This window comes from Cinclus cinclus, chromosome Z, assembly GCF_963662255.1.
Source record: "Cinclus cinclus chromosome Z, bCinCin1.1, whole genome shotgun sequence".
Classification (NCBI taxonomy): domain Eukaryota; kingdom Metazoa; phylum Chordata; class Aves; order Passeriformes; family Cinclidae; genus Cinclus; species Cinclus cinclus.
The window spans coordinates 50,894,970-50,909,607 of NC_085084.1; the positions used below are offsets into that span (position 1 = coordinate 50,894,970).

Here is a 14,638-nt window from a genome sequence, read left to right on the forward strand (position 1 = left end):
AGACTGCATCCTCAGCTATTAAAGGTGCTATCCAGTTGGGAATAGGATACACGGTAGGAAATCTTACATCAAAACCAGACAGAGATGTTCTTATGCAAGACTTCTATGTAGTGGAAAGTGTCTTTCTACCAAGGTAAGAGCAAGCATATTGGATTTTTCTTCAATAACATTTCAAAATTAAACTCTTGACTAGGTATCTTGAATCAGGTTTGTTTTCCAGTTCTAACAAAATTGTGTTAACGTATGATGGTATGAAACTTGAAAATTTTCTGGTATTCATGTTGTCATTGAAAATGAAGATAGGGAGATAATTGGAAAAGTCACACTTCATCTGAAGATTTGAGACTTACAATTTATAGAGAGAGAAAGTAATTTTGAAACTTTCAATTAAATGAGCTGTCATTTTATTTTGAAGTGATTTGTGGATCTGACATTCACATTTGATTAGTTGTATATTAGTTTCTGAAAATAATCCTTGGCTTTTTTTGAGGGTTTTAAAATTTATGAAAATTTGTGTCCTGCCATTTTAAGTATAATATAAAAACTTATACTGCAACCTTGCCTTATATTTACACTATAAAATTCTATCCAGGGCTCTAGTCTCTGACAACACTCAGCTCCTACAAGCCATGCTGATTACAGGTTGTGCACCTTTACTGCTTTGCCACTTTAGCTGGTATCACTGACAAGTTGATGGTATAAAATTTTTAACAATAGTTATGCTTAGAAAGGAAGTCAAGGTCTTACTGATTTTTGGTGTTCAGAAGATGAAGTACAGTGCCCAAGTTACATATGCTAACAGGAGATGAAGAAGGTTTAGGAGAAATGTATTTCAAAACCAGAAAGGCTTACTCTGAGTGTTTTCTGGGTTTTCAAAAGTGTTAAATACAGTCATTTCAGTAAGGACATGTTATCTATGTACTCTTTCCTGGATTTGGGATTGATTTGTATCAGTTAGTCTAAGTTTTGTTCATGTGCAGTTTTTGAGCTGCTTCATAAGCTGTTTTGAATAATTTATAATCATTAGTATTTACTGGTGTCACTAAACAGAGTTAAATTAACAGTCTACAAAATAATTTCAGATCCTTGAAACTTGGGAATTTCCTCATGTAAATTTCCTTGATTTTCATTGAAGTGATATATCCTTAAGGAAAAAAAAAATCTTATGTGAAATAAAGCTTTTGCATTAGTTCTAAGTTATTGAGAGTATTCATATCCTTGTTTTGGTGTTTATGATAGAGCTTGTGCACAAATCTTTCTCTTGTACATTAGGTAGATATAGAAAAGCTAACCATATGTATGTGTTTTCATACACTATAATCACAGTTTGTGAAAGAGAAAAACATAGTTTTAGACATAGTTTTAAGGGAATAAGTAAGATAAAATGGTTTGTAGTCCATAGCATTGCATGTGCCTTCTTTCTTGTGAGACTAGCATGCATGAATACACAGAAATGAGATTTCCTTGTTTTGTACTGGTATTAAGAAAGAGCTCGGAGACATCCCTTCATCCCTTAAAACAAAAACAAAAGGCAGAACAACAAGACTGATTACATTCATGTAAAATTTAACAGAAAAGCTTTAGTAGTACTTTTCCAGATTGTTTCCTATAAAAAATAAAGATTTTGAGGAAAACTAGACAAATTAAAGTAATGGCCAAAGCAGTGTAGGTTTGGGGGGTTTTTTGTGTGTTTTTTATTTTGTGGTGGGTTTTTTTGTTTGTTTTTTTGGTTTTGTGGGGTTTTTTTGTTTGTTTTTTGGGGTTTTTTGTGTGTTTTGCTGGGGTTTTTTTGTTTGTTTGTTTTGTTTTTTGTTGTTTTTTTGTTTGTTAGTTTTTGGGGTTTTTTTCATAGCTAGGTACTAAGCAATAGTGAGACATCTTGACTGTAAACAAGAGCCACTCCAAAAGAGCACTTGTTGACAACATTGTCTATGGAAGTAAAAGTTGGATGTCTGCAGCAATCTCTTCAAATAACACTTGATTTCTTATGCAGATGCACAGAAATGTCAAATTTCAAATCCTTGCTGTGTCTCAGTGTAACATCCACTTTTATTTATCTAAAAATACTCAACCAGAAATTTTATTATTGTGCATAAATTTTAATATTTTAGGTTTGCACAAAATTAATATGGGATTCTTTCTTGCTAGTTCAGGGTATTGGGATGTTGTTTCATGATGGCATTATCTGGACTGGTCCTGAATCATGTCAATAGGTAACTTCATTACCCATGTTTGAAGTAAAAAGCCAAGGCTGCACATTCTTTACTGCTGGGGCTGCACTCCCAAGGTGCACCTCAGGTGCTCTTCACTTTTTCCTAGGGGTCTACCTACATGTGATGGCAGCATTGTTAAAAGTCATTACTGTAATGACTATTTTTTTTGTCCTCTATGGATTGGTCTGGGTTGAAGCAATTAGTGGAAATTAGTTACACCAGCAGGTGAAGTGAGTTGACCTCTACATGGAAGTACCCTGAAGCAACTTTTTGCAGAAGTTTGCAGCTGAAGGAGAGCCTAACAGTGCGGCAAGGGTGGTGCTGAAATGGGCTGACCCACCAAGGCACAGTACTTTCCCACTTGCTTTGGGTACAAATAATTAATCTGCAACTTCAAACAGGCTGTCAGATAAACTTCCCTTTCATTTTGGCAACTTGACAGCAACCTGCCTCTTCGCATGGTGTCCTGCTCCACCTTCCTTCCATGGTTTCCCTGCTTACCTGTGTCTGGCAGTGAGGTGAGAAGACTGTTTTTCAGTCATAGGCACACCTGCTTCTTTGACAGCAACAGGGGCTCTGTTAGGGTGGCAGGGGTAGGATAGACCTAAGCTAGTAGAAATGCAATGCAGCCCGTGCACCAGTGAGAAGAGTTTTATAACTTTTATAGTTAGGGGACAATAGTTAACTCTTGTTTATGAATTTTATTCATTGAAGAGGATAATTTCTGCATACCTCTCAGATGCTAAGATAACCCTCAACCTGTGTATCTGTTTCAGTAGTCATACTGAAGCATTCAGGATTCATTAAGAGGGGAGAAAATGCCAGGGAAAAAAGTGATTAGGTCAGATCTGAACATAACTGCTCAGCATATTGTGGGAGCTACTTATTTAAATCAGAAGTAACTCAATGGATTGCAGGTTATTCCTGGTCCAGAGTTACTCTGTAACTGTGTTAAATTGGTCAGAGTTTAGCCCAGATTAATTTAACATGTTTATTTCTGGAAGTAAAGTACAGGTTTCTCTGTACAGTGGGTAGATTTGAATTGCAAAGGTGCTTGCTTTCATTTGCACATTGTATGGTGGAGGGCCTCTCATCCTTTTTTCTTCAAGCTCCCCAGAAGTTTGTAAAACGTGCTGGTTTTGGAAAATGAGGTACTACTGGAAGCTTCTATAATGATGCTCACTGAGAACCACCATCCAGATAAAGTGGTACTATGCAGATTTGCTTCTAGGATGGAGAAAATGCACCCTGCACTGACCTACTTGATTCTGAAGATATAGCTGAAGTCTGCACCCTACTCACTGAGTAGAGTGAAAACACAAAGGAAAATACTCCAAGTAACCTCTCTTCTGGCTTTTCAACTCCGCTTTGGAAATCCAGCTGCAGAGGTGCTTACGTGTTGTTGGTGCTGCTGCAAGAGTGGTTGGAGGGTTCAGTGGAAAGATTGTTCATCCTGCACGTGCTCTCTATGCTCTATCCTGGGACTAGCTGTTTGGGACATATTTGTCTGTTTTTCTTGGCTGGAAGCAGTTCCTGGTGGCACAATATGCTTCCAGTTAGTTGTTTGTACAATGTGGCTTCAGCAATATTTTGTCAGCCCTTTGACTTGTCTGTGGTGCTGGCTGCCAGTGAGATGGCCTTGGTTAGAATGGCTCATTGCTCATCTGCAAGCCTAGCTCTGGCAGGCAGTGGTGGCTCAAACTGGTCACTGGGCCATGGGGCTGTGCAGCTGCTTGTAAGTTGGCAGTGTAGGCAGCTTATTAAGCTCTTCTAGCAGACACAGGAGAAGGTGCACTTTCTGTGGTGACTGAGAAGCCAGACAGAAGCTGCTCCATTATATCAGCTAATTTTGACTATGAAGTTTCAGAAATGCAAAATGTTTCAAGCAAGATGGTATGTTTCAGCCTGCATTTTTTTCTTTTCTTAGATGGAGGCTGCTTCTAAACACAGCTGTTGAGTTTGACCTTTTTTGCAGCAAGTTGTTAGTCAGTCTTATGCACTTCCCTTGCTAATACACTTTTATTTGCAGGGTCTAGACCCTGCATATTAAGAACAGTTGCTGTGGTTTCTAATTGATCTGCGAAGTGTTGGATGCTGATGACCTGTATGCATTCTGCAGCTACAATCTGTGTACTGAACTAGTTCATTTACAAATTGCCTTCTTGTGATGCTATTGAAAGATTATTCATTAATAATCTTTCTGCTCTTTGATGTCAGAAGCTTACTATTGTATTGTGATAGCATTTGAAAAACAGCCCAAATAAGTAGTCAAAAGTACTAAGAAAGTAAAAACATTACTTGTCCAGTCTGGATTCTACCCTACATCTAAACCTGAAGTGTACTGCTTTCTAGTATATTTTTGAGGACTGATTGAGGAAACTAATAGTTATGCTTGGAAATAGCTTTGTACCAAACCTGTATCATAAGTTAGCTGATGGGCTAAGTAGTGTATTTGTAGTATATAATGCTCTACAGGTTCAGTTTGACTAGTATTTGAGTGTTCACTAACAATGACTTGTTGGGTAACTTGCACCATGATAGTGTTTCTAGTGGGCAGTTTCACAAGGAAGATAAAGGGACCTGAATATTCTGATAAAGTGCTGCTGCTCTTCCTTGGTGCTTTGGTTGCAGACACACAGAATGACTCAAGTTCTGACAGGGTTTTTATGGTTTGTGAGTTGAGTGATAACACAGGAGGATGCAAAACAAATATTAGAAATGGGGATACTTTGGTGATAAGAGCAAAATGTGGTTTGAACTACTGGACTCAGCTACTTCTGTTACCAACAAATTATTTGTAAACCTCTGATAACCTGGAGAGCTGTATGGTTATGTAGACTGCTTACACTACTTTTCAAGTGCTCTGAGATCCTATATTTTAATAGTATTTCCAGTTGGTTATGAAATAATAATATCTTCTTAATTGTAAGTAAATGCTTCTGTACTCAGATGTTACCTAGGTATGACTGACTTGACTTGTCTTTAAGTTATTTGCTATTCCTAGCTGTATTTCAAAGCTGACTTGAAGGGAACCACTTAGGACAGCATTTGGTAACTGAAAGTTTAGGAAAATATAAGTGAGGAAAAAATGGTATTACCACTGGACTTTAACCCAGAATATGAAGAAAACACAGACACACCTATTTGTACAGATAAACATGGTATCTACTTAATTCATGTGGGAAATGAAGGAATGCTTTCCTGAAATTACATACAGGGAACATACCAAAGACAACCTGACCTGCAGTATGTATTTGTGTGATACAGTTTTTAGAGCTGAAACACATTCTAATGAATTTTTAAAAAGCAGCTGTATTCAAGAGCAGTGAAGCTGCTATTTAGATAATCTTAGTTTTTAATTAGATAATCTTAGTTTGGAGCATTTAGCTTTAGACATTTTATTTTGATTTTACAATCTACAAAAGACTTGCTTTCACTGAAACAGCTGAGGTGTTCCTCCTCTTCAGTTTTTTCAAAATACACACAAGAAAGTTATACATGGGGACTCAACTACAGATTAACATTTGTTATCTGCTTCATCAGAGCCTTTTCACAGTCCTCAGTGATGAAGGCTTGCTACCAAGATATGCAGCTGGCTTTCTCTGCCCCTTCAGATAGGTACGGTATCTCCTGAGCACAGCCTACCAGGGTGAGGCCATAGCAATGAAAAGCTGCCAAGAAATGTATCTGGGTGTCTTGTTAAGTAAATTTTTAGAGCCATGAGGTTAGCCATTAAAAATGTTATTAGTTTTACTTCACTTTTAGTTTGTTATTGCACCACCTATGCTTTAATACCCTCTCTGCATACAAAGAGACAGGCTAAGATGCACTTACTGTCATTTGTAGATGTGCTTGATTTAAAAAAAAACAACACAGTTTAAGTATTAAACCAAATTTGCATTTTAAAATTAGTCTCTCTTCTTTAGTCTGCCTATGAATCTTTTGGGTGGTATAAAGCTAATGTTATTTAAGTACCTCATAAGATACAATTGCTTCCTAATCTTTCCAAAGCCTGTATTTTTTTGTCATAGCTCATATAGAAATACTTGAATTCTTCAAGATTGCCAGAATCAGAGCTAATTTTAAAAGTCTTTGTGTTTCTGGTAGACCTGTGCTTAAACTACCTGAGAGGGAAATGACATGGTTACCGCCTTTCTTATTATGTCCAAAGCACCATTTTGCAGATTTAAGTTTTTGTCAATAGATCATGGGCAATTTTCTTGTTCAAAGACATAATCTTCCCCTTGAGACTCCCTAGACTGATTAAAAATCATTATATGTAGTGCTTTGCACATACACTTCAATCCCATGAGAGTGAAACTCTAAAATGCATCAAGAAAATGTGGCAAGAAACCACAGAATACATTCTTTCAATAGCTAATATAGTGGAATGTGAACAATTCTAAATAGAGTAGGGATGTACTTATATCAAGCATTCTGTTCAGTGGAATTTGTCCTTTTCCAGCAAGAGCAAGGCCATACTCAATTCATACTTGTCATATGAGCTTTAAATTGATAAGAGATTTGAAAGGTTTCCATTACTGTAAGAAATTACTGGAAGTGAGGGTGCTTTTTCTGTTAAAAGTACCATCAAAAAAACATTAAAAACTATTTTCCAGAGTACTAACAAGAAATCTTAAATTTGTGTCAAGCTTGCTTCATGAATTACTGAAGAGCTTACTGCTGGGATCTGTAAACTAGTCTGCTTGGAAGTGAAGCTGAAACTAATTAATATAATTAACAGAAACCGTAGGGTATGGTAAAATACCCTGAAGACCTTAAACAGAAGGTGTTTTTTAAAGATGATTTCATAAAAAATAAGAAAAGTTGTCTGCATACAGAAATTGACTCTTCTATCTGTAATAAAGTAACTGATGTGCTCTAAATACATGGAATTGCCCTCTGTGTAGAAGCTGTTCCAAAATATTTGCTCTGTTTTGCAATGAATCTCTACTTCCTATGCATTACTGTTCACCTGCTGACCCAGTGTTGGTCATTCTACTCCATATGCAATTATGAACTGGCTCAGAACTGTCCTACTGTCATAGCAGATTTAGTATTAGAAAAGTATTTAGTACCAAAGTGTTGAACTTCATTAAAAAGTTTGGGTGCTTCATATTTCCTGACAATTATGTGGTACCTCAATAGAGAGCACTGTTCTATTCTTTTCTGCATCTTATGACAATTAAATGCACTTATAAGTATGACTCCAGGTTTACAGGGTAAACTGCATTGGTTTCTATATGGCCACTGGGGCATCCTCACATTGGACAGAAATTCAGTGAGTCAGAATAAGCTATATAAAACTTAATGTCTGACAAATCTGGCAGTGTTTTGAGCAGCTGAAATGCCTTATGAAAGATCCCTTTTCTATCTTAACTGTAAAGAAACACTACCATCTTTAGCTTGTATCCTACTTGTTTCCATTTTAACTCTATACTGGAACAATAAAACATATGTTGATTTAATTTTGATAACTTGGAGTACTGAAGTAAATATAAAGTGATCAGAGGAGCTCATTAGGATCAGGCAGCCTTCACTATTACCTGAAAGGTTCAGCACTCCAAGAAGCAGGAGTATTCTATAGTCTTTTAATGTATCATTGATCATCCATAAGCATCTTGTCATGTATGAATTCCAGACAGAAATCGGTTTGGTTTTTTTAACTCCTTGCATCTCCTGTTCAAGAGCCTGAAGTGTAATGTGTGTCCTGAGAAAGCTTGTTCACTTGCTGTCACTGAAATAATTCATTTACGTGGGGGTTTGGCAGCATGCATGCAGGGGCACCTAGGTAGGATGAGTAGGCTTCTGTCATCAAGCTATTGTTAATGAAAGGTGGCAAGTTCATATGACAAGCATTAATTGTACAGGATGAAAGCTCTTAAATTCTTTCACTATATTTAATTTTTATTATCTTTTTCAGGAATGTTGCTTAATTTGCAAGTTTATTGCTTTTCACATCCATGAATTTGTAGCCTTTTAAAATTTTTGGTGTCCTTTGGATATTCTTTTTGCCCAGCATAATGGTACATTCTGCATTACTGAATGATTTAGTTACAATAAATGAGTTAAGAAGTGCTGGAAAAGCTGATTTCAGCAACTGTGTCAAGTCTTGGATTTTGTATTTCTCTATTTATCAAGCCATTCAGACACTGGCCAAACTGATAAGAACAGTAAAACAGAACAGCATTTTACTCTTATCAAGGACAGTAAAACACAACAACCCAGCCTTGGAGAAATAGATAAAGGATGTAACCTAGACAAACAGAAGTCATACAAAACGCAGGATGCCAGCTCAGCTCTGGAAGGCTGGCAAAGTAGAAGTTGTGCAAAACAATGATATTGCCCTTACTCAGACACAAGGGTCAAGAAACAGCCACACAGAAAGGACACTGGACATTGAAGACAGATGCAAAGAATCATATAAGGACTTCTGAAAAGGGGTATGATTATGTCAAATAAAGTAATGCAAGCAGGGATAGCTAATGAATATACAATCAGTGTGTATTATATAAACTGTTCACATGACTTCCATGCCCTTGATTAGAGGAAAGATCCCCAGAGTGACCAGCATTCTGTAATAAAGGCCTGCTTTCTAATACTCAAAAATGTGTTAGAAAGTTTCTATCTGGCTGGTTTTAGTACCCAAACTTTGTCTAAAAGGTGTTCTTGTTTGTTTTGAAATCACATTGTAAAACTTTACTCCTGCTTAAAAGACCTAGTTTCTATCATAAATGAATCCATGGGCATAGAAAAACCATAGAGGTTTTTTTTAAATCTAGCAGCATTTTGCGGCTGATATTTTCTTTACCTTATATCTAGTATTTATCTCAAGACTTTTGCAACTCGAGCTAAAAATACAGTGAGATGATAAATATAAAACTAGGAAAAGAGTTAAGGAGTACAGGTAACAAACAGAAGCCATAGAGTAGCAGGAAGGCCATGACATAGTCACCACTGCAGGAGCATGGTGGTACAGCTGGCGTGCTGCACTGGATGGCTACAAGCTGCACTGGATGGCTACAAGCTCTTTAGAGGGAACAGGCAAGGAAGGAGAGGTGGTGGGGTGGCTCTGTACATAAGGAAGTGTTTTGACTTTACAGAGCTCAAGAACAGTTCAGTGCCTATGGGTGACAATCAGGAGGAAGGCTGAAAAGGCAAATATCCTGGTGAGAGTCTGTTATAGACCACCCAACCAGGATGAGGAGGTAGATGAACTATTCTACAATCAGATGGCTGATGTTTCATGATAGTCAGCCCTTGTTCTTGTGGGCGATTATAAACTGCCAGATGTCTGCTGGAAATACAACATCAGAGAGGAGGCACCTGAAGTGTCTGAAGATAACTTCCCAACAGAGCTGGGAAGTGAGCCCACTGGGGAAGCTGCCCTGCTGGATCCGCTGCTTACAAACAGAGAAGGGCTGGTGGGAGATGCTGTGGTTGGAGCAATCTTGAGCACAGCGACCCTGACACCAGAGTTTCAATACTCAGTGGAGTCAGTCTCTACCCAGGACTTCTGGAATGCAGACTTTGTCCTGTTCATGTTTAAACATGATCTTTATGCAAATGCATACAGGTGGTGAAAATAGGAATTTCCTTTCAGGTGAGAAAAAGGAATTTGCTGGCAGTGTCTCTCACAGACATTTCTATTAATGGTTAATGGTGATAGAGAGTTTTATCTAAATTTATGCTCTTTCCTGAGCAGGCAAACAGTCAAGTTAGGCAGCTTTATGGTGAAACCAGCTGCTAATAATTGCTCAGTGATTTGGTCTGTTTTGTTTTTGTTTTCAGTGAAGGGAGCAATCTTACCCCTGCTCATCATTACCCTGATTTCAGATTCAAGACATATGCACCTCTTGCCTTCCGCTATTTCAGAGAACTTTTTGGCATCAAGCCTGATGACTATTTGGTAAGAGCCTGCAGTTTTACTTTGAGTTACAAATTATTATACAGCATGCTGGTTTCATTGTGGCAGGAAAGGATTCTTAAAGGGTGCCCTTTAAGGGTGCCCTTTAATCAGTAAGAAATTTTCTGTGTGGAGGGGTATAAAAGTAGTGAATATATTTAATGTTTACAAAAAATTTAATTTTTTGAGATTATTTGTATAAAAAACCTGCTCTGTTAATTGACAAGAGCAACATCCATGTTATTCAGATAATTTTTCTGGAGAAGTTATGATCAGTAGTTGTGTGATTTATCAATTCAGTTCTAATTAAGTCCTTTTGTATGATTTGTGTTACTTATGCAGTTTATTACAAAGTGTGGTCTGCAAGTGTTCTTGTCTAGCTTTGAGGAACATAGATGGCAGACTAAAAATTAAGCCTTTTAGAATGCCTCCTTTGTTCTCTCTATTCCGTGAATTAAGACTTATTCTTTTAGTGTTCACTTGAACCAAGAAAAAAAGCTGCAAATTTGCGGATGTTGTAATAGCAGGCTTTACTTAATGGGACTGCTTTGTACACTGCTAGGACAAGTATCCATTATTTTATTTTTCCTGTAGTTTTTGGAAGGGTAGGATGAACGCTGAGCAGGATTTTCTTCTAGATGTTTCCCCGTCTTCTAGATATTTGCCCAATGTTCAGTTTGTTTCATGGTGGGTCACCCAAGAAATCAGAGTCCTGGTACAAATTAGCAACTTTATATGTCAGAGTATTATTGTACACTTCTTGGAATGAGTTTTAAAATATTTTGTTCCATTATTAAGAACAGTTTCTTTAAAACCAAAATAATTTTAAAGGGCTTTGCTGAATAAAAAAAGAAAAATTTATTAAATGGTTCTGAAATATTAATACACTACTACTACTAAATAAATTGGTTCTCTTGCATTCAGGTGTGCTGTAATGGCGTTTTCTTCCTATATAGACAATAAGCCTGAAAGCAAAACTTAGCTGGTTCTGCTTTTATTAAGTTGAATGTGGGTGTCTTCACGTGGGTGTCTTATTTTAATTCTTTAGTGCTATGTAAGGATTTTTTGTTACTTGTCCTCATGACCATAGTTATATATATAAAAAAGATAATTAATTTGAATTATAAATGGTAGGATTAGGGAAATAAAGTTGTTTGGGAATTTTATAAATCATAGTCATAGAATGGTTTAGATTTAAGGGGCATAAAGATGATTTATTCCAGATTTAGGTCAGGGACACCTTCCCCTAGACCAGGTTGCTCAAAGCCCCATCCAGCCTAGTATTGAACTCTTCTAGAGATGGGACATCTACAACTTCTCTAGACCACACACTCCAGCACCTCACCATTCTTAGAGTGAAGAATTTCTTTCTTACATTGACCACAACTCTTAGAGTGTGACCAATTCATTATCCACCAAGTGACCCATCCATCAAATGTAGAGACCAGGACATCATGAGTGACAGCAGTGTCATTATGTAATGTGTCATTTATCTTATCTCTTTTTATGGACTTGGCAAAAGCTGAAGTATGTGGGCTGTGTTGCCAGCTGCTAAAAAGACTGTGCTTCCAAGAGTAAAGTTGTTATCACCTGCAACTTCTTTTCCATCTAAGGAAGCCTTTGCAGTAGCGGAAATTAACATTTATACAAAGACTGCATACTGTGAATAAGATTTGTAACAGTCAATTTATGTACAAAGACTATTCCCTGAGGGAATTTCCGAGTAAAGGCAACTTATCGCAGAGTCTTTTTTAAACCTTGGCATGGGAAAACACACAAGTGGTATGTGGTAAGCAGTAAATAATTGTCCAGCTGTGGCTGAAGGGCATGTGAAGTAAAATAAGAAGAGTAGACATTACAGCAAGCATATGTGAGTTTACACTGTTAATTTGAAGTAACAAAGCTCAAGACATAAAGCTTCACCTTTTCCAAGGAGGATGAGCAGTAAAACACTGTAGGAGTCAGGATAACAAACATAAATACATTTGAACAGCTGGTAGAATTAAATTGTCACTGAAAACCTCATGGAGTACTGTCATTTTGCAGTGAAATGTCTTGATCATAAATACTCAGTTGTCAGGCTCTTGGGGTTTTCTTACTTTCTGGTTTTGATTTGCCTTTCAGAGGTGTCCAGTCAAAACTAGCTGGACCCTTTTTATAGCAGCATTTGGTGGGTGTACTTTTTTACAGAAATGCATACCACTGGAAAATGACCAACACAGAGTGTAGGTCAATGTCTTGTGCTTAGGTTGTACTGTTCTATCGAGCTTTAATGTTTAGGATAATTGCATTCAAATGTTTACTAGAGTGACAACTGCTCATGAAGATTTAAATATTTTGGCAAGAAAAATGCAGTTGCTGCAGTACAGCTGCTGATTTGCTCAAGAGGTTTGTAGTGTTATAGGTTGGCATGGTCATTCTGTCTGTCAAAGATTGCAACTACAGGATTAACAAGAAAGGATTTTGTATTAATTGGAATTGAGTAGAAGCAGGGAGAGGAGATATTTATATATCATGTAAAATTCTCTTTAAAATTGTAAGCCTTAGCTGGAACTAGGATAAGAAGATGCATTAAGGCAATGGCATGGGTTTATAGGAAACATGATTCTTTAGTTCAAGTGCTCATAAAAGGACATATTAGATTTTCAGGTATCTCTGTTTTGAAGTTTAATATAAACAGATTTTTCTATGGTTTTGAGCTTAATGTCTACCTCCATTTAATTTGAAAGAAGTTTGGAATAGTGGACACCTAATAAATATACATTAGTCTCTATATGAATATGGTTCTATTAGTAAGGGATAGTCTTTGGTATCTTTTTCCTCCTTAATGTGATTGTAATTCTTAATGTGTCCTGTGGAAGGTGAGGCCTCTATGAATATGCAATATGGTGGTCCTTAAAATTCCAGTTTTTCTTGCTTACTGGAATTGAGATTTTTTTCTGTTTCAATTGGTTTTCAATCATAAAAAATCATAGTAAAATATTTTAAAAACTAGTAACTGTACTAAAATTAGTAGCTATAGCTATACCAATTTCATCAGTCTAATAGTTTCAATCCCAGTTGCACAGAATAGAATTTGCCTACTTATCTATAATGAGAAGCATCTCCTCCCAGTTTATTTTTCTACCATCTTGTATCTGTTTCTTTCAAGAAATGGAAGTGAAAAGAAAACAGTTCAAGTGAAAATGTCTTCTCAAAGTCTTTGACTCAGAATTTGCTATGACAATTTGCTGACAGCATGGAGATTGACTCCTTCAACCTCAACCATAGGCTTCTCTCCAAAGGAACATTCGCCTGTTGCTTTGGGACATGAAGAGGGATCATATGCTCAGCTGCCAGATACTCTTCCATGGCTGTGCAGCATGGCCTGGGCAGAGTGATCTGCCAAACCTCAGCCAGCAGCAGTAGTGTTGTACCTGATTCTCTTGTGCCTGCTTGAGCCTGCAGTTCTTCATATTAAACTTGTGTTTGGGTAATGCATGCATTGACAGTGAAAAGCAGTTTTTGTCTCTTCCAGTACTCAATCTGCAGTGAACCTTTAATTGAATTATCCAACCCAGGTGCCAGTGGGTCCTTATTTTTTGTAACTAGTGGTGATGAATTCATCATCAAAACAGTTCAACACAAAGAAGCTGAGTTTCTCCAGAAGCTTTTGCCAGGTTATTATATGGTAAGTAATTTAAGGGTGTATCTTATCTCTATTTCTCCTATTTCCTGTCACATTTCTGAAGATTCAATTTCATTTGTCTTGAAATATTTCACTGGTTTTATCTGTACTTTTTGTAATATTTTTTACATTTTTACCCTATTACTTCATGCCCTACACACCCAACAGAAAGAATATATATAAATCAATAATATATTTAAGATAAGAATTGGTATCTTTTAGCATTCAAACTGAATGTCATAATCTAATTTGATACCGAACTTTGCTTCTAATAAGCTAGTAACAAAATAAGGTTTCTAAATTTCTAATTCAGTTTTTTTTTCTCCATTTTGTGTTTGTCTACCCTCTGCGTTTCACTCAGAGTGGACAAAGAAACTAGACCGGTCAGTTTCCCTTTTGTTTCTGACTACTTCTGATTTTCATTTCTCATGTATTAAAGTAATGATGAAAAAGATATTTTAATCCATGTAATTTGTTCAATACTTAATTTTTAAATTGAGCTTTTTGAGGGCTAATTCTAAGTCCATTGTATTGGGTTTTGTGTGTCATCTGAAGAGAAAGCCATTGATTAAAAAGTAAGAAGAATTTATTTTTTTTTTTAACAAAAGCCACTCATATATGCAAACAGATATTCTTCTGGGTGATACATGGAATTTTCGGTTATTAGTCCTGTGACTGATTTACTCACTTTCTTTTCTTGCTTTGTCTTCTGAAGTAAATACTTAAAAAATTACCCTCTTGCTCATACTAAAATTGAAGAATGTTGTCATTATTGCACTAAAGTAACATGGATTCACTGTGGGTTAAAAAAAAAAAAAAAAGAAATAAAAAGTGTGTACTGACACATCAAAA

The 14,638-nt window shown here is 36.6% G+C and overlaps 1 protein-coding gene across 9 annotated transcripts in view; it reads left to right on the plus strand.

Annotated features, from left to right (window-relative positions):
- Nucleotides 1–14,638, plus strand: part of PIP5K1B (phosphatidylinositol-4-phosphate 5-kinase type 1 beta) — a 99,129-nt gene that overhangs the window by 48,523 nt on the left and 35,968 nt on the right. For 8 of the 9 annotated variants that reach the window (XM_062513039.1, XM_062513037.1, XM_062513042.1 and 5 more), the window contains exons 6-8: nt 3–133; nt 10,005–10,122; nt 13,637–13,789. In XM_062513039.1, the coding sequence (XP_062369023.1) occupies nt 3–133; nt 10,005–10,122; nt 13,637–13,789 (402 nt within the window). Of the gene's footprint in view, nt 1–2; nt 134–10,004; nt 10,123–13,636; nt 13,790–14,638 lie in introns of those variants that run through there. The other variant, XM_062513046.1, reaches the window with a different exon arrangement.